The sequence below is a fragment of the Pygocentrus nattereri genome, chromosome 8 (assembly GCF_015220715.1).
Source record: "Pygocentrus nattereri isolate fPygNat1 chromosome 8, fPygNat1.pri, whole genome shotgun sequence".
Classification (NCBI taxonomy): Eukaryota; Metazoa; Chordata; class Actinopteri; order Characiformes; family Serrasalmidae; genus Pygocentrus; species Pygocentrus nattereri.
The window spans coordinates 43,106,220-43,124,827 of record NC_051218.1 but is presented as its reverse complement, the minus strand read 5'-3'; the positions used below and the strand labels follow the sequence as shown (position 1 = coordinate 43,124,827).

The following is an 18,608-nucleotide window of genomic DNA, read 5'->3' as shown; positions in this document are numbered from 1 at the left end:
ACCAAAAGCTTTCACGTGGTAACAAGTAAATGAAGTATTTTCTTTTCAATTAGAAAATTATTCTGATCGAAAAAATAAATAAAATCTTAATTCAGTGTATTGATGCAGGTTGAGAAAAACGGGTTTTCTTGTTAGCACGCGAAGGAACGTTTTTTCGCAGCGTACGGAAGATTCAACGCGCGCAAACTTGCACAAAATGCGCAGATCGAAAGTAGCGCGTCTAAGCGCGGACGGCGTGGAAACACTTCAGTCTCCACCTGTTAGTCCAGTCCTGTCCCCCCTTTAGCTTTAAAGTAGAATTAGAAGTGGTTTTATTTCTGATTTGATTTGATTTTTGATTTTTTCGTTATTTTTAAAAGTTGCTTCTTTTTTTTTTAATCGCAGCTTCAGCCCCTCTGAGAATAGCAGCTCCTCTCGGCAGCGCCGCCACGTAGGCTGCTCGTCTGAAAACGTGATCCCAGCAGAAAAAACGCAGTGCAGCAGCAGCAGCAGCAGCATCGCCCTCGCCCTCGCCATCGCCCCCCAAACAGCCAACCGCTCAGATTTACAACCCCCGAGGAAAACAGACAGCCGAAGACGAGATATCAAGAAGAGAGGAAAAAAGGAATAAGTCCGCTTCAAACATTGCAACAGACCTTCTACTTACAGCGTTCCCACGTTTCTTATCCCCGTCTCGCGTTCATATCCTAAGAAAAGGGCTACGGTGGAGTTGGCCTCGCCTTTTTCTGGGAGATTCGCTTTAACAAGTGGAAAGTTTGTGTCCTTCTGCGCCATTTTATACATGATGAGCCGTCAGTAATGGGATTATTAAACAAAAACGGTTTCAGGCGCTGGCGTTAACCTTTTTTTTAATGCCTAATTAGGTTTTGCAAAGAAATAATTAGATTTTGCGTCGCCGTACATTGCCTATATTTTCAAGTGACGCGCAAAACAGCTTCATTCATCGCAAAGCCTCCTTGTCGATCACCTACACAATATACATTCAGTGTCACTGCACACAAGATGATTTTTAAAATATGCCGTGATCAAATATTGTACATAAATTAATTATGGTGCACATACGCCCGGCCACGCTGGCTCTGCTGCGGTGCACAGCGCGCCCTCTGCCGGCCAAGACGGCGCCTTCGTCTTCTGAAGACCCAGCCCAGCGCCGTGGCTGCGGATAGAGGTCTGCAGGTTAAGCTTAACGTGCTGGACGAACATGACACTCTGTTTGAAGCCTTTCTGGCTTGTTGCTCTTTGAGGCAAGCTGACAATATCAAGCCAATTCTGCCAGATTGCTCATTTGTATGTTTTTTAGAACACACCATGGGCTGCTCGCCCTCTTTTCCAGCATGCTGTCGAGCCTTTATTCGTGCTGTAGTCTTTATCTGAGACGTGAAGTCCCTTTATATTCAGTCTAACTGCGAGTGGCGCCGTGTTGCCTGTAGCGCTGGCGCCGTCTTGTGGCCGCACACTGTAAGTGCGCGATCAGACCCAGCTGGCTAGAGGTTTGTTTACGCCAATGCGTCGAGTTAGATTTGGCTCTACATGCTTTGTGGCACATCTGCAGCATGTGTAAGAGGTCACATAGGTCACAGGTCTTCCAAAAGTGTGGCTAAAAAGTGGTCCAAGTGGAGGGAGGGAGATGTGGTCATAGCAGGAGAACGGAGAACATTCACCAATGTTTTTGGAATTTGTTCTTAGGTAAAAACAGAATCTACACACAGTCAAGAACACAAAGGGGAGAAGAGTTCTGTGCTTTAAGAACATGTCATGAATCTGCCGTAGAATTTGTCTCGAGAATAAAATAATAATAAAGAAGGAGCTTGGGAAGGTACTGGTGAGTGAAGTGTTCGTTTGCTGAAAAACTAAGGAGTGTCTGTCAGACTAGACAGCTTTGTTTTTATAGCACTGAAAACTATCAGGGCCAAATCTGGGCTAAGGAGTGAATCCTGCATCAACTGTCAAATTGTCGTCTAGGTATATATATCGCTGCTCTCGGAAGAAAACCTGGTATCTACAAAATGGTAATTTTACAGGAGAAGGAAAAAACAAACATTACTTTTAATGGAAGTCAATGGAACCAGACGTCTTTCCAAGTCATTTCGGGTTGTTTCTTTTGGTCCGTTCATCATGAGGTTTACACACAATGTAAAGGACAACAGGTGGTTTCAAATTATGTCAAAAACTGAAAATCGATAAAAATGGACATACAAGGTTTTCGTCTGACAGCATTGAGATATATATATGAAGATGTTGGTGAATGAGGCCCCATGCTAGGATACACAGTAACAGTGTTGGACCAATTGCTCATAAAAGTAATCCATTACAAGTTACTAAGGCTGTAGTGTGATTTATATTACTTATTCCTTCATGGAAAAGTGGCCTCTTTATCCTTTACTGTACCAATTATCTTATTATATTGGCAGATAATGTTTGTCTCAAGCATTATTTCTTAAAACAAGCAAAATAATCTGCCAATAAGAGAGATAATTTCACTTTATAAAATTGAAAACAAAATGTAAAACTTAAAAATAAGCTAAATAATCTTATTCTTATGCTTCGAAATAAGAAATATGAGATATATTGACTAGTTTTAAGGTCATTTCAGTTTTGCTGTGTAGATGGTTGCACGACTTGGGAGCCCAGAGCTTCAACTAATTTAGAAATGTGAATCCAGGGGGTCCCTTTACTGTGTTTTGTTAAAGGGGCTCCCCAGATCATTAAACCCACCCCTGCTGAGTTTTACAGTGGACTGGTAACCTGTCCAGGGTGTATCCTGCCTTCTGCCCAGTGACTGATGGAATAGGCTCCAGTTCACCAAGCGACCCAGAAGGATAAGCAGCTTAGAAAATGTGTGTGTGTGTGTATTGTATGTAAAAATCCTGAAATGCCATGTTTCTTGAATATTTAAATAGTTCTTGGGGTTGTACAAATAACATATTTTGTATATGTATGTATGTATATACACTATATTTCCAAAAGTATTCATTTGCCTGCCTTCACACACATATGAACTTCAGTGAGATCCCATTCTTAATGCATAGGGTTTAATATGGTGTCGGCCCACCCTTTGCAGCTATAACAGCTTCAACTCTTCTGGGAAGACTTTCCACAAGGGTTAGGAGTGTTTATGGGAATTTCTGACCGTTCTTCCAGGGGCGCATTTGTGAGGTCAGACACTGATGTTGGACGAGAAGGCCTGGCTCACAGTCTCCGCTCTAATTCATCCCAAAGGTGTTCTATGGGGTTGAGGTCAGGATTCTGTGCAGGCCAGTCAAGTTCTTCCACACCAAACTGGCTCATCCACGTCTTTATGGACTTGCTTTGTGCACTGGTGCGCAGTCATGTTGGAACAGGAAGGGGCCGTCCCCAAACTGTTCCCACAAAGTTGGGAGCATGAAATTGTCAAAAATCTCTTGGTGCTGAAGCTTTAAGAGTTCCTTTCACTGGAACTAAGGGGCCGAGCCCAACTCCTGAAAAACAGCCCCACACCATGATCCCCCCTCCACCAAACTTTACACTCGGCACAATGCAGTCAGACAAGTACCGTCTCCTGGCAACCGCCAAACCCAGACTTGTCCATCAGATCGCCAGATATAGAAGCGTGATTGGTCACTCCAGAGAACACATTTCCACTGCTCTAGAGTCCAGAGGCGGCGCTTTACACCACTGCATTCCATGCTTTGCACTGCGCTTGGTGATGTAAGGCTGTAGAAGCAGTCTGCAGGCCTAGAGGCTCAGCTTTATACACCTGTGGCCATGGCAGTGATTGGAACACCTGAATTCAATGATCTGGATGGGTGAGTGAATATTTTTGGAAATATAGTGTATGTATGTATGTATGATTATTATTAGAGCAAAAGCAACAACAACAATTTACACAAAGCAATAGCATTTAACACTGTGTTAAAATTTTTTACTCACATTTAACATTTAATTGTTAAGTGCAAATGATTATAAGACATAACAGAAGAAATTGCAATTCACAAATCTATCTTAGCAAGAAATCTTACCTAACTGTAATAACAACAATCACTATAGCCAGCATGCTAATGCACACTTATGCTATTTAGCTGTGAACTCCAGAACTTCTTACCCTAAAGTTTCCGTCCAGAATGGAAACAAAATCCTCTCAAAACATAAATAAATGCATTGATGATGATTATCCACTGGAAACAAATAGACTAGACCACAGAGAGATTCTGGGAGAATAAATCACAGCAACGTGGTCATCAAGACGAAACGTCAGAATGAGTTAGAACATTAGAACACAGCTGTTCTGCAAATGTGCTGAGATTAGATTTGGCCCTATCATTTCATCAGTAGTGAAAATAAAGGGGTGGGGGGTATCTTACCCTGCATTGTATCAGCCTGAGTCGAGTTCTTTCCAACCTCAAACTTCTAACAAAAGGTTATGATATGTGAACACCACTGGTGAATCTCAGCTCTATGATAATGTTTCAGTAAAGTCAGAACAAGCTCAAAGAGAAATGGGCAAAAGGAAATAGCCAGTGTTTACTGTGCAGTCTAGAAGAGGCAATTACTGTTTATTAGATGGAATGACTGGACCAGATCATGAGATAAAAATATGCCTTGGTATCAGCCTTCACACCTACTAAATTCAGAGACAGCCAGATCAACCTCAGCCTCGCCTGCCAAACTCTGCCCACCTCGGCCTTAAAAAAGAGGAAAAACTGCTGACATTATAGCATTAATGTATTAATGCATAGCATTAGTATATGTGCTGAAACTTCATAGCCTGCATAAACACATAAGGCAACTGCTGTGCAGACACATTCCATCTTCCAGCAGAGATGAAAAATAAACCTCCCCCAGGCTGTGAAACCAGTAGCAGGCCTAAAGGGAAATGCCACCAGTGTTTCAAAACTTTTGCATGTCAAAGGAAAAAGTATTTAACGTATGTTAAATTAAGATTAAGATTAAGATTCCAAATCATTTTGGGCCACTTCAGTTGGTCAGTTCACACACAGTGAAGAGTTCATACAACGTAATGGGCAGCTGAATAAAAAAAACTTAAAGAGGAATTCTGCCAATTTTTTTGCTGCATAGTTAAACGTTTAAGATGTAAAACAGTTGTTCAGAGTGGTTTGGTGTGAAATGCTCCGTTCTAGAGAAACTTACAGAGTCGGAATAGGTCACAGTGTTGGTGATAGTAATCAGAAGTCAACTTCTAAAAGCTCCCTCACAAAAACCTATTACATGAAATGGGTACAAATACACGGCCTGAATAGACATTGATTTGGCCTATAAGGTATTTATGAACACATTATTGGTGGAGACGTCCATGCAGGGCAACATAAGGCAAAATAGTGGCTAAAGAAAACTTTTTTTAGATTTACCACTAATGTACCATAATTAGCATTACATATGAAAACTCAGAAGACGTGTGGGTTCAATGGTGGATTTGGATAGTAAATAAAATTGTTTGATTTGTGTAGTGATCATCGCAACGTTGAGACCAGAAGAAATCCGAGGCAATACCTTCATCGACCACGGGCAATTTCACAACAAACCACTTTGAATGGCTATGTTTACATCTCAACTACTGAACCAGGCAAAAAATTCACGAATATGAAAGAAATTGCTTGTGATGATTATGAAGTGAAGATGTGTTCCTTAGATATGCCTGCCTTTCTCCACAAATATGCACATGACTAGTAGTGGCTACTCCATGTACTCTTTATGTAGCCCTCATCTGGTGTATTCCAGTCTTATTCCTTTTGAATCTTTGGCGAAGTTTGTCATACATCCTGAAGAAGTCCTCCTTTACATGAATTGTGGCTTGTAAAAGCCACACAATAATCCCTCTTCATTTTAGGAGTCCTGAGAGTTTACAGCATCCATTCAATTCTATTTGTATTTCATTTGACTTGTGGAGTATCAAAACCTTCAGCTTTTGTGTCCTGGTTCCTGTATTTTATGAATACTGGATACATATTGAATTGGGAGCCTCACCAAACTGGATTTTGCCTCAGGTAGCCAGATTCTGGCTCTTTCCCCCAAATGATCCATGCGATGGATGACCTGTGGGGGTCCGCTGGCCAGGTGGCGGCCAGCGTTGCTCAAATTTGCTGAAGAAGAGCGGGTCAGTGAACGGCCCTCCATATACGATCGTCTGCAGCAAGTAAACCAGCACCACCACCAGGCAGGAGATCAAGAAGAATGGCAAGAAGGGGCGCAGATGGGTCCAGACCACACCCAAACCATAGATCAACCCACCCTTATCACGGTAATGGGTAGTACGTCGGGACGAAGATGTCGGGGGAAGGTCCGAAGGAGAACCGTCACGAGTGGCGGACAGGTAGATGGAGGGCGTAGGTAGAGTATCCATGTTAGAGAAGAAGGGACGGGCTTTTATATAGCCACCTGACAGAATAAGAAAGAGTTATAGGACATAACCTTATAGTCCTACATCCATACAACTATTACAACAATGACAGTCATTTAACAAAAGATCTTCAATCTTCATTGCAACATTAGAGGTCCTGTAGTTCAGTGAAGTGATCTTCCAATATACCACAATGTTAAAACAGCCTTTCCAGGAGAGTTGTGTCAGTCTATACTCCTTGCATAAGACGGCATATGAACGTATTCACTTATTTCCTCTTCTTTTGCTTCTTGTAGTCACTCTAATGGCTTTTCACAGCTGAAGCCTCCACATGAGTCTGCAGGAGTGTTAAGCAGCACTGATAGATCTGTTGTGCAAAGAGATCAGCTGCACTTGTGCTAAGCAAGGCTCAGGGAAATATGATACAGAGAGAGAGGGAGGGACTAAGCGAGCCAGAGAGCAAATGAAAAAGTGATAAGACCCCTAAATATATTTAGTAGCGAATGACAGGAACGTGAAGGAAGGCAGATGGAACATGACAGGCAGAAATGTGACACATTAAGTGTACTACAGAGTTAAAACACTTGCAGTCATTTGCCGGCATGTGAAACTGTTCGTCCATCAGACTCTGTCTCTTTAACCCCTGTCTCTCAAATGCTTTCATATACTGACCTATGAAAACAGAATGTACACATGCAGGCTGCCTTTAAAATGCTGATTATAGGGAATAAAGCCCTTCGTAGGTCTTGTGGTGCAGCCCTTAAAGCACTACATACAGATCTGAGAGCAGTGTGACTTTAGCTTCGGCAGCCAGTGAGGTCAACCCTGTAACTCTAGAGATTAATGACCACCACACGTGGTGCATTTTTGTATGTATGTCTGTGTGTATGTGTTCGAGACTCACACCCTGTCACTAAGTCCAATAAATGAACTGTCCCTGCAGCTGTATTTTCAGGTCCTTAAATATATAATCATTCCATGGGTTTCACATTGCACCCTATGTGAACATGTAATGCTGCTGTGACTGCTAAGGTTCCATATTTCTGTTTTATTCTGAGGAGAAAGCAAGATCGCTGTTAGGCTCATGTTTAAAAAGAAACATGGAAGAAAAACAGAGATAACTTAGCTATTAATGTGATCCATAGTCAAAAAACCTAACTGGTGAACTATTAGACCAGTGGTTCCCAACCCAGTCCTGTCGGACACTGTAAGACCCGGGTCGGGAACTTCTGTATTAGATTATATAGTCTTTGATCTCTTGTTGTGCATAGTTAGCTGTACCATCAGTGGTCATACTCTGAACACAGAACCACTCTTGTTAAACCCAAAACACTGTTAGGTCATAGTTTGGACAGCAAGTATGTTAGCTAACACAATAGCAGCTAATAGTGAGAATAAACAAAAATTCTCTACTAAAGACTCAAGACTTGCCTCGAACTCACAGCACAGACTCAAGACTCTTACGTGAATGAACTTAACATCTCTGGTAGTTTATTATTTTAGTAGAGTCAATTAGTTTATTAACTGACCATCAGGGTCTTTTAGCTGTAGAAGTTGTATAGTCTAGTGGATAACTCATAACTCAGTGGATAACTCCATTTCTTTCCATTTAAGTCAGAAGTTGAGTTACTCATCCAGGAAGAAACAGCACTTTTATATGGATCATTCAAACTGTAAACATAAAAACAGTTAAAGTATTCAGACGTTAGACATTTACAATAATTATAAGATCCCATCGTTTTGAAGTAAGTTGTCCAAAAGTCTGAAAATCTGCATGTAACCTTAAGAACTGTCACTACTGAAACACATATTTTTAAGGTTTTGTATTTTGATAAACTTTTATGATTGTAAAAGTGTACAGCTGTTCAGAGCTGTGTTTGCTAGTCATGTACTGGTTAGTGCTTTTAAATTATGCTCAAAATGAGCGAAAACTGTCACTACTGAAACAGAGTGGTGTCCAGCAATGGGAATTCCCCTCCTTGCCTCCAGAGGTCCCTATCATCTTAATTCTGAGAACACTGCGCACCTGTTTTGAGTACTGCTCATTAGCGAGCCTTTTATGGACTGTGTTCGCCTCTGTCTTCTCTGCTATCATTCTGAAGTCTGAGTGTCTCTGTTTAAGATGATTTATTTATTTGTTTTCTGTTTTTTGGACCTATTTTTTATTTTTATTTTTTGGCACTGATTGCTTTATTTATACTTAGAAATTTCTCTCAATTAATCTGCACTTGGATCCCCATGTTTTGGTAGCGTTATGACTAAGTCCAATTTATTTTGAATAGTGATTTCAAACCAATTCAGTAAAATAATCTATATATTAATAAGAGTCTTTTCACAAGACCTCCAATGCTATATTCACCCAGTATTGTAAGTTACATTAGATAGGATCATAAGTATGGAGATGTGTATATAAGTGCATATTTGGCTTACAGACAGCAGTTAGATTCTGACCCAGTGTCAACTCTTGGCTTTTTCTTCTAGAGTGACAGGCAACTTGGCAAGAAGTCGGTAGTTGTATTGTAGTGATTAACTTACCTGTTTTTTAGCCCAGTGTTGTAGGCTAGAAACTACGTGGACTTATTTTTTCCCGGTAACCCCCTGCTGTTTCACCCTTTAAAATCCCAGGTTTATTACATGCTAAGGCTTATTATTCAGTAACAACAGGGACCTCAACTGGTTGAGCCATTTTTAGGTTATAGAGTTGTGTAATAAAACTTTGGGCCTGCCAGCACACTCTGGCCATTTAAGGGGTTAAAACAATATGTGGTACGGCAACACCTACAACACCTCATTAACCAGGAAAAGAGCTACTGAAAGTGGGCAAGCAGGCAAAATTCAATCAGATTGGAAAACATATGCCATGAGTAGAAGAGAAGAGAGTTCATGAGTAAGTGAGTAAGAATCTCACAGTCATATGATGGGAGGTTGTGTGTGTCTATTAGACTGATGGCTTTCTGAGACCTGCATATCATATATATCATATAGCAATGCTTTGTATCAGTTTATTGTCATTTGCTCACACACTCAACAGCCTCTTAGCTTTATTAGAGCCTAAGAAATGCATATATTCACATATACAAAGCAAAAACAAATCGTTCAGTGTCAGAATAACAGATATATATATATATATATATATATATATATATATAGGGCATTTGTGCAGCTTACAATAGTAAACAATCTTCACAAAATCACACACAAAGTTGTTAATATTGAATCTTTAGCTATTTTATAATAGCTTAAATGATCAGTACTGTATCAGTATATTAATATGGTATATTAAGCTATTTATTATAGGCTAAAATATTTTAAAAAGTGTCCTTAGCTATCTAATAATCTCACTGCTTGCAACTCTCCTCCTTACATCACTCTCACTCCGGCACATCATTCGCTGGCAGCTTATTTACTGTATTTAAGTCTCATTTGTTGGCTCGCTGTTTACCACGTTGTCATTTTGATCTGTCTCCATCTTCATACCTTCTTCAGTCCCTCCTTTCTCTTCATCTGGGTCTCCTTCTGTTTCTCTTTCCTCCTCCCCCTGCTCCTCTCCTTCCCTTATCTCCTGCTCTTTATCCTCAGCTTCTTTTTTGCCTTGGGCTTCAGCCTCGCCTTGATTCTTGCCCTCCTCTGCCTTCTCTCGCTCCTTCCTATCTCGCTCTATTTTTGAGAGGTGCTGGCAGAGGGACTGAACGTAGGTGAACACACTGAAAGGGTCAGGGTTCTTCCCCATTAGTAACATGTCTGATACGTCCAGGAGGGGGCAGCAGTCAGCCAGAGATCTGAGAAAGGGGTGGGATGGAGAATGAATTATGGACTCATTCACACTCTAACACATTCCTATTGTATGTGATACCCACGTTCACATCAAGGCACTTACATACAGACACTCTCTCTTTCTCTCTACCCTCCATATAAACAGTCACTTCTTTCTCAATGCCTTTTTCCTTTTGTCTGGTTTTTATCATGAATTCTTACTCTGCAGTGCTGAAGGCCAGAGTGAAGTTCTTCTCTCGTTCATTGGCTTTGAGGGTGGAGAAGTCGAAAGCATCTGGGAAGAAGCGATGAACGAGGGCACAGAAGGCCAGGCCATCACTCCAGGAAGATGAGAAGTTCTCGATAGAAACGCCCTGGAGACAAACAATAACAGGGCAACAGCAGACATTCAGACATACAGACATACAGACGTTGCTACTAATGGTTCACACTACTTTTTCATAGACGGATTTCTACAGTTATCCGATTATTCAAACGGTCAAGTAAACCATACTCCGATCTTGAAATCCCATTAAGAAGTCTGATAAAGAGGCTGGATTTTAGCTCAGTACTCAGATTCCTCAGTGCACTTGAACTCTTACTCTGATTTCTTTCGGATTTCTCAGTCTGCTGAGATCAGACGGTGGATGTAAATATTCTTTGTCTTCTAGATGATGTAAGTTGGTATATTCAGGTAAAAAACCACAGCATGAAGTTTGAGTTTTACATTACATTTACATCATGTCTTCTGTGAGTTTATTGGCTGGGTACAAAGCAGAAATCTGATTACAGTCAGACTTATGAGTTTCCCCATTATCTAATTACTCAAGAGCATGTAAATGCGTTGATCGGATTACTGACAAAATCTGATTTTCTGCAGTTATCGGATTATTAAGTACTCACTGATTGTTTGAACAGGATGGGATAATGCATGCGACCTTACAGTGCTCAAGCAGGAGGAGCTCATTTGCATCAACACAACAGCCTAACACGGACTGGTTACTTTCAGCTAATGTATAAAATCAGCCATATAAGCACAAGAACAACAAACTATATGAGAAGAAGAAAGCTATACATGCTACACTCAGGTGTATTTAGGGGTTAAACCTGTGGCCCCCACCTCAGGCAGAAGAGCCCTGATTTGCTGATAGTATGAGTCTCATACAGTGAATAGAGTTCCTGTCCACCTTTAATCACACAGCAGTTACATTCAGATGTCTGTTAGGGTGTTAGCGTGTAACTGTATTTAAGGTGGGACAAAATTTGAATAAGAAGCTCACATCAGCCTCCAGGGATAAGCCAGTCAATGGACAGAGTTTTTTCCTTATACTTTACTTTTTGGAAGAGGTAGCAAATCCTACGAAATAGATATGAAGAATATAAAGCAAGTATTACTTCAAAAAGCACCAGCACTAACAGTGCTGCTTTTACTCTTATAAAATAGTGTACTTTCTACTCATTTATGTAGGTTTCTTGTTCCTTCTTTGAAAAAAGCCACTCGAGTCCTCCTCATGCTTCATGTGATTGTCTGCTCATCGTTATCACACAAGGACCAACCATAGAGTATCTAAACCTGGGTTAACAGAGATAGTTGTTGAAGTTCCAGGGATCACAGAGTAAAATGTTTGCATGATATTAAAGTTGAGTGTTATATTAAACATCTAGCAAAGCTTAAAAGGAAAAAATAGACAAATATGATAAAACATGGCTTAAAAAACGCTGACCAGACCTATCTGAGAACTATGTGGGTGTGGCTAGTAAGAAGACGGATTGACAGCTCTCTAGGCTGCTCCACCACTCATACAGAAATAAAATCAGTATCCAGCGTCTATGTGACGGTAACTGGACGAACAGGTGTGCAGACAGACGATGTTTGTGTATGGATAAACGAATGGGCGACAGGCAGTTACAGACAAATGCTCTAGCTTGTTAGCTTTTGGTTATGCATGGTTAGCTTTAGCTGACTTTGTTCCTCTGACTCTGAGACTGTTTTGTGTGGGTGGGGCAAGAGATGTCAGCCTTTTGATAGGGGAACACTTACAGAAGCATTACCCCCTAGACTAGGACCACCCAGTTTACATCAAGAGGAAAGAACTATGGTGAAATACATCAGCCGTTTATTGGTCATTGGAACATTTTCCAAAGGGTGTGCTTAGTACATGTTTACTGCTTGCCTGCAAGAACAAGTTTAGCCTACCTAGAAAGATTTAAGATTATCTATAACATTTTCATGTATGGCATTTTGCTGACGCTCTTATCCAGAGCGACTTACAATTTGATCATTTTACACAGGTAGGCCAAGGTGGTGTTAGGAGTCTTGCCCAAGGACTCTTATTGGTATAGTGTAGGGGGCTTGAACCCCAGTCTATAGCGTAGAAGGCAGAGGTGTTAACCACTACACTTACCAATTTCAGCTCACTGAGTAAGACACTTTAACTGTCTTGGTAAAATGAGTTAACTGCTGTTCCGTTTGTTAGGGGTTGTGAAGCTACTTAGTCAGGAACTACATCTGCAGAACTCGCTTTGTGAGATGAACATGAAAACAACATTTGTGGTAGTATTTGTGACAGTGCTGTCACAAAGACCACACAAAACTGCAAAAAATATAAAATAGTATAAATATATAATATAAAATATAAACATGCACACAAAATATACCCGATATTTCAGTAAATAGCTAAAAATATATATATTTTATATAAAGGCAATATACTTTTGATGGGCAGTGTAAACCCATTGTGCTACGTTTTATGTATTCACAAGCTTGACCATCAGTAGTTACACCCCACCTACAGCCAAATCCTCACCTCATAATTCCGTGTTTTGTTACTACACCAATGGAGTATCTTCTGCTTGATTGAGGCACCAGCAGACATGCCTGCAGACACCTTCTGGACCTTAAAGTTGCGGACAGCAGGACCCCTACAACGAGTGAACACAGCCTATTTTCAGCCATTCAGTGAAGACATAATAATAGAGAAAATCCTGATGGCCCTTATTTAAACCCCAGATCTAGTCTGGAATGCTTATTGTTATGAGAGTATTTAGTATCATCATGCGTAGATCAAAGGAGCTTGCTGAAGTCTTCAGAAAAAAAGCCTATGAATCTAGGAATGGACGATTAGTTTAAGAAAATTTCCAAATTAATGGAATCATTTCACTGTTTGGAAGATCAACTACATGTAGACAAGATTTTAAACCAGTGCCAACTTATCCAGGTCAGGCTGTCCCAGCTAATGAAATCCAAGCACTGACTGCAAGATGCTAAAAGATGCTTAAAAAGTTGCTGAGAGCAAGACTCAGAGCAAGACTAAAGTTTGCTAATGAAGGACCAGGACTTCTGAAACCATGTGCTATGGACAGACAAGTCAATGTAGAGCAGTTTGACAGAGCCAGAAACCATGTTTGGCGAAAATCAAAGACAGCATTGAATGAGATTATACAAACCTTACACCTACTGTAAAACAGAGTCATGGAAATGTTATAGTTTGGTGCTTCTTTACTAAATCACAGCCTGGCCAACTTACAATCAGAATCCACTATGAATTCTCTTTCATGCCTGAAAGAGCATGAGAGCTGAAGAAGTGGATCTTCCAACAGGATAATGATCCCAAACATACACGTAAATGCACCAAGCAATGGCTCGACATGGAGGGTTGTGGAATGGCTTAGTTAAAGCGCAGATCTGAACCTCATTGAAATTCAGATTTGAATTGGGTTGTACCTGCAAGGAAACCTTCTAATAGTGCACAGTTGAATGAATTCTGCATGTAGAACTGGGCAACAATTTCACCAAGTAGATATCAGAAACTGGTAAACAGTTCTAGGAAACATAAGCTTAAAGTTGTTTTTGCCAAAGTAAGCGGTACTGGTATACTTACGACTTGTACAGTAGGGGTATATTTATTTTTTCCACTTTTTTTTTAAAATAAATGATTGCAAAATCAAATTTCTATTGTTTTTTTTGTTATCTTGCATAACTTTCTATCTATACACACTGTTTAATTAAAGAAAAAAAGAAACGTTTCAAGCAGTTTACTCACTTTTTCACGCGACTGCATCTTGGTTCATTAACTAAATTTCAGAGTAGAAGGGTAAAATAGTGATTTTTCTCTGAATTAGTGTTGCTTTCATATGAACTGACCAGTAGCCCAGTTAAATTGCCATTTTGAAAGTCTTTTATAATAAAGTTACTGGAATGGGGGTCTCTGTATCTACAGACATCAGTGAAATGTACGTCAATGAAACATTAATTCCTTCTGAGAAAAACATCATGCCTATGAAAACTGGCAAGGCCTGAAAAAGAACTGCTTATCAAAACATGCTGATTAGGGGTTTTTATATATGTGGATGAAGGCTGTTAGCACACTGATAAAAACATAACGATCCTGCTAATGGATGCAGTGATGATATGGTTTCTTTTGAGGGTGATGATGACGGTGATAAGGATGACTCACTGATCCTGTTGAAACTTGGCCATAGCTTCTCTCCGGGCTGAAGGCCGGGCGCTCCGTGGCCGAGAAGAGGCCAGAGCGGAGGTTCTGAGAGAGGACGAGGAGGGAGGGGTTCCATTTTTTCCTTTTGTCTTTTCTTGTTTGTCTCTGTTCTTCTCTTTGTTTGTCTGTGCCTCGACTTTCTCTTTGGCCTTCGTTTCTTTATCCGCAGTCGCTTGGGCCGGGCCTTCGGAGTCATTGTTTTTCTCTTCTTTCACAATTTTCTCTTCTTTCTCGTGTTTTTCCTCACTTTTAGCTTTACCTCTTCCCTCCTCTCCAGCAATGGCATTATTTCCATCCTCCTTGGCTTCTTTTGCTTTTCCTTCTTCAGCTTTATTTATTGTCTTTTCCTTTTCTCTATGAGCATTTTCGCTACTTTCACATTCTTTTTCCTTTTCGTCCTTCACAGTCTCTTCTCCTCCATCTTTGCTTCCATCCTTCTCTCCCTCATTGTCTTTGGCATCACCTTCTGTCATCTCTGCTCCTCCCTCGCTGGCTCCAGTTTGTGGATTTGGCTCTTCCTCTCCATTCTCCTCATTAGTTCCTCTGGTACTCTCACAAGCCACACCTACTGAGTCAGAGCTCCGCCCACTCGCGCTCTCTTCCCCAGGGGATTCTTTTGTGGCATCCTGTCAAGCACCCATCACAAACGTGGTTACATGGTTGTGGTAGTACCAAAGCTATGACAGATATCATCAATTCTTACCTTCCCAGAACTTCTTACTTGGAACAGGTGTTATAAAATTTAGAGTTACATAGTAACATCAAAGGTTTCGAATGTTTTTCTTACTTTATATACAATTATTACTCACACCAGTGGTCACCAACCCTGATCCTGGAGATCTACCTTCCTGCAAAGTGTAGTTCCAACCCTAATCCACCACACTGCTCCAGCTAATAAGCTTCTTCAGAAGCTCCCGATTGACTGGATCAGATAGAGACTTGTTATGTTAGATGCAGGGCAGCACATTAGATGAAAGTTGTAACTAAATTCTGCAGGAAAGTAGGTCTCTGCAAGGAGAATGTGTGACCACTGACTTGGATAAAGTGAAAAGTATTTTATTCTATTTTATTACTATTTGATTCAACGAGGTATTTAAGCAAAACATGATGAGTAGGAATGTGTTGTCACGAATATGAAGCATTTCAATTAAGACTTTAGTCTAAAGTCTGAAGTTAAAAGTGTTTTGAACTCAGACTTTGAACCAGTTTGGTAGAATGATCTATTACGTGTACATGTGAGTGGGAGAAATCTGCTTTTGAGGAACAGTTCCAGGTGTCACATAAGGTCATAAGGTCATGACTCAACAGTTGTAAGTGCCAGAGACATTCCTCTGTAAAAGCAGGTGTGTGTGTGTGTGTGTGTGTGTGTACACACACACGATCATAAAAACTGAAAATATACGCACTACAGCGCAGAGATGACAGAAATTGGTAGTGTTCTAACAAAAACTCTGCTTTTTGTGAGTCAGATGAATCTGTTTAGTACACAAAACATCTCCCTTACATTTCCTTCTGTTGATCTTTTTGGAGCAGTACCATGGAAGAACCACTTTTGGTTCCATAAGAACTTTTCAATGGATGGTTCTTTGAACAATCATTTAAATACATGTGCAGGTGTAAAGGCTGATTTTAAAAAGAGCCTCCACATACTGTGAAGCTGTTGTCAGAAGAAAACCTCATATCTCCAGAATGGTAATTTTACAGGAGAAGGGAAAAACCTACTTTACTTTTAATGTAAGTCAATGGAACCAGACGTCTTTCCATGTCATTTTGGATCATTTCATTTGGTCCACTCATCATTACATTTACAAACAATGTAAAGGGTAATGGGCATTTTCAAATTTTGTCAAAAACTGAAAAATGTCAAAAATGCAAACTTCTTCCGACAGCTGATGATTCACAGTCTAACTGATTTCTGTAAATGAGCGATGTTCTCACCTTATTCTTTCTTTCCTCTGACCCACTGGCCACTGCAGAAGTCTCCATTTGTCCTAAGGTCCTGCACAATGAAGAACCTTAAAAGCTTCACAGTTGCTGCAAAGTCAAAACAAGTTCCCTCTCTGTCTTTCTTTGGCTATCTTATTTCTCTCTCTGTGCCTCTCTCTCTTTTCCTCAAATTTACTTTGAGTCTGACTCACTCTCTTGCGCTCTCTCTGACCTTTAGAACAACGCATGCTACAGAAATAGGCAGTGTAGTGTTGGTAATATTGGCTCAGACAGACCCCCCAACAGCTGCTACTGTTGGAAACTAAGCGACAACAGTATACAACACACACACACACACACACACACACACACACACACGCACACACACGCACACACATGCACACAGAGACTCTAATCTTCTTACTTTCATGCCAAAACACTTGCCTTCTTCACTGTCTAGTACTGCACATGATATACTTAATGATTCGATACCCAAACAACCTGAGCTTTTACCCCTTCTAATGAGTGAATTCAGCCACCAGTACTGATACCAAGCATAGTTTATATAATCCTCACAGAAAAGCACTGCCAATAGTAGAGAATGCTGTAGTGTGGCTGTACATGAGCCTAAGGTCACCATGCCCAATGTTAAGCCTCGGCTAAAGGGTTATGAGGCTCCCCAGGACTGGGCAGTAGTACAGTGGAATTGTGTTCTCTGGAGTGATGAAGCTCCAGTCAACACCTTTGGGATGAGCCGGAGTGATCCAGAACTGACCATCCAACATCAGTACCTGACCTCACTAATGCTCAATTAAATCCTCACAGCAATGTTCCAAAGCCTTCCTAGGAGAGTAGAAGCTGTTACTGCAGCAAACAGAGGACAAATTCTCTAGTAACACCCTTGAATAAACATTGGCTGAGCAGGTGTCTTCAGATCTTTGGATGTGTAATGTAGTATAACTGAATTATTTTTTCAATGTATGTCCTAGAGCCACACATTCTTTAAAGTAAAGCTGCCGAAAGGGATCTTTGCAATAGACAGAATACTTCTGGTTCCCTTAAGAATCTTTCAGTAGGTGGTTCTTTACAAAACCATTCTTGCAAATGATGCACAAGTGTGAAGAACCATTGCAAAGTTTAAAAATCCTCCACGTAATGTAGGTTTGAAGAAGAACCTTTACATTACACTCTCAGGAAAAAAGCTATGAATCTGCCACTGGAGTGGTTCTCTCAAGAAACATAACTGTACCATAATCCATTGAAATGATATTTTCTAAGACTCTGCACACCCAGTCTCCTCTCCAGGCTTTTTATTTTAACTTTTCATCTGGAAAAACTGATTTAAGGATCACAATCAGACCTTAAAACCACTGCTGTACCTTGCTGAGGGAACATTGTTTGGATCATGTATGTATGAAAAATGTACCTGCACAGAACCTTTATTTCTAAGGTGTGTGAAGGTTTCTGAACCTTTAAAAGGTTCTTCATGCTCATAAATCCCATTTTAAAACATGCAAATAAGTAACCAGAAGTGACATTGGAAGTGACATCGAAAAACCCTTCAGGTCACCTATTTCTGCTACATCCACTTTGGATGGCTTGCACTTTGAAATTTTTACTATGGCTTAAGCACAAGTGCTGAGGCTGTTGTTGATCTCTAAAGAAAATGCAAGGAAGGATCGATACACATCGGTTTGTCCCCTGGTGAAATTACAGTAAATGTCTGAAAAGTGTTTTCATCAACAGAGAACACACTGCAATTGATTTTAATGTTTCCTGGTTTTTGGTGAAATTAATATATTGGGAATAAAAAAAAATAATAATAAAAAAAACATAAAATGTTCCAAAGTTTTGGCACATTTTACACATTTTTTAGTTCAACCCAGCAAGTTAATAGAAATTGTGCACTAAAATATCTAGAAAAATGGCATATTTGAGTGTGTTATCTGCAGAAGATTTATTAACTTATTTTCACTTAGAAGAGCAACACAACATGCAGTTTGGCCAGGAGTTTTCATTTATTGCATATATCAAGTGTATACTTGTATAGAATATAGATAAACCCACTGTGTCTTACCTCTGTGGTCTTGGGCCCTTGG

The 18,608-nt window shown here is 40.3% G+C and overlaps 1 protein-coding gene across 1 annotated transcript; it reads right to left on the bottom strand.

Moving 5' to 3' along the window:
• Positions 1-9,489: 9,489 nt before the first annotated feature.
• On the bottom strand, positions 9,490-18,608 carry smtnl1 (smoothelin-like 1). Its single transcript, XM_017716182.1, has 6 exons — positions 18,587-18,608; positions 16,522-16,582; positions 14,545-15,209; positions 12,895-13,009; positions 10,310-10,461; positions 9,490-10,113 (listed from the first exon to the last, which is right to left on the bottom strand). Exons 2-6 carry the CDS (start codon positions 16,567-16,569, stop codon positions 9,747-9,749), a joined length of 1,347 nt encoding a protein of 448 aa, XP_017571671.1. The 5' UTR covers positions 16,570-16,582; positions 18,587-18,608; the 3' UTR covers positions 9,490-9,746.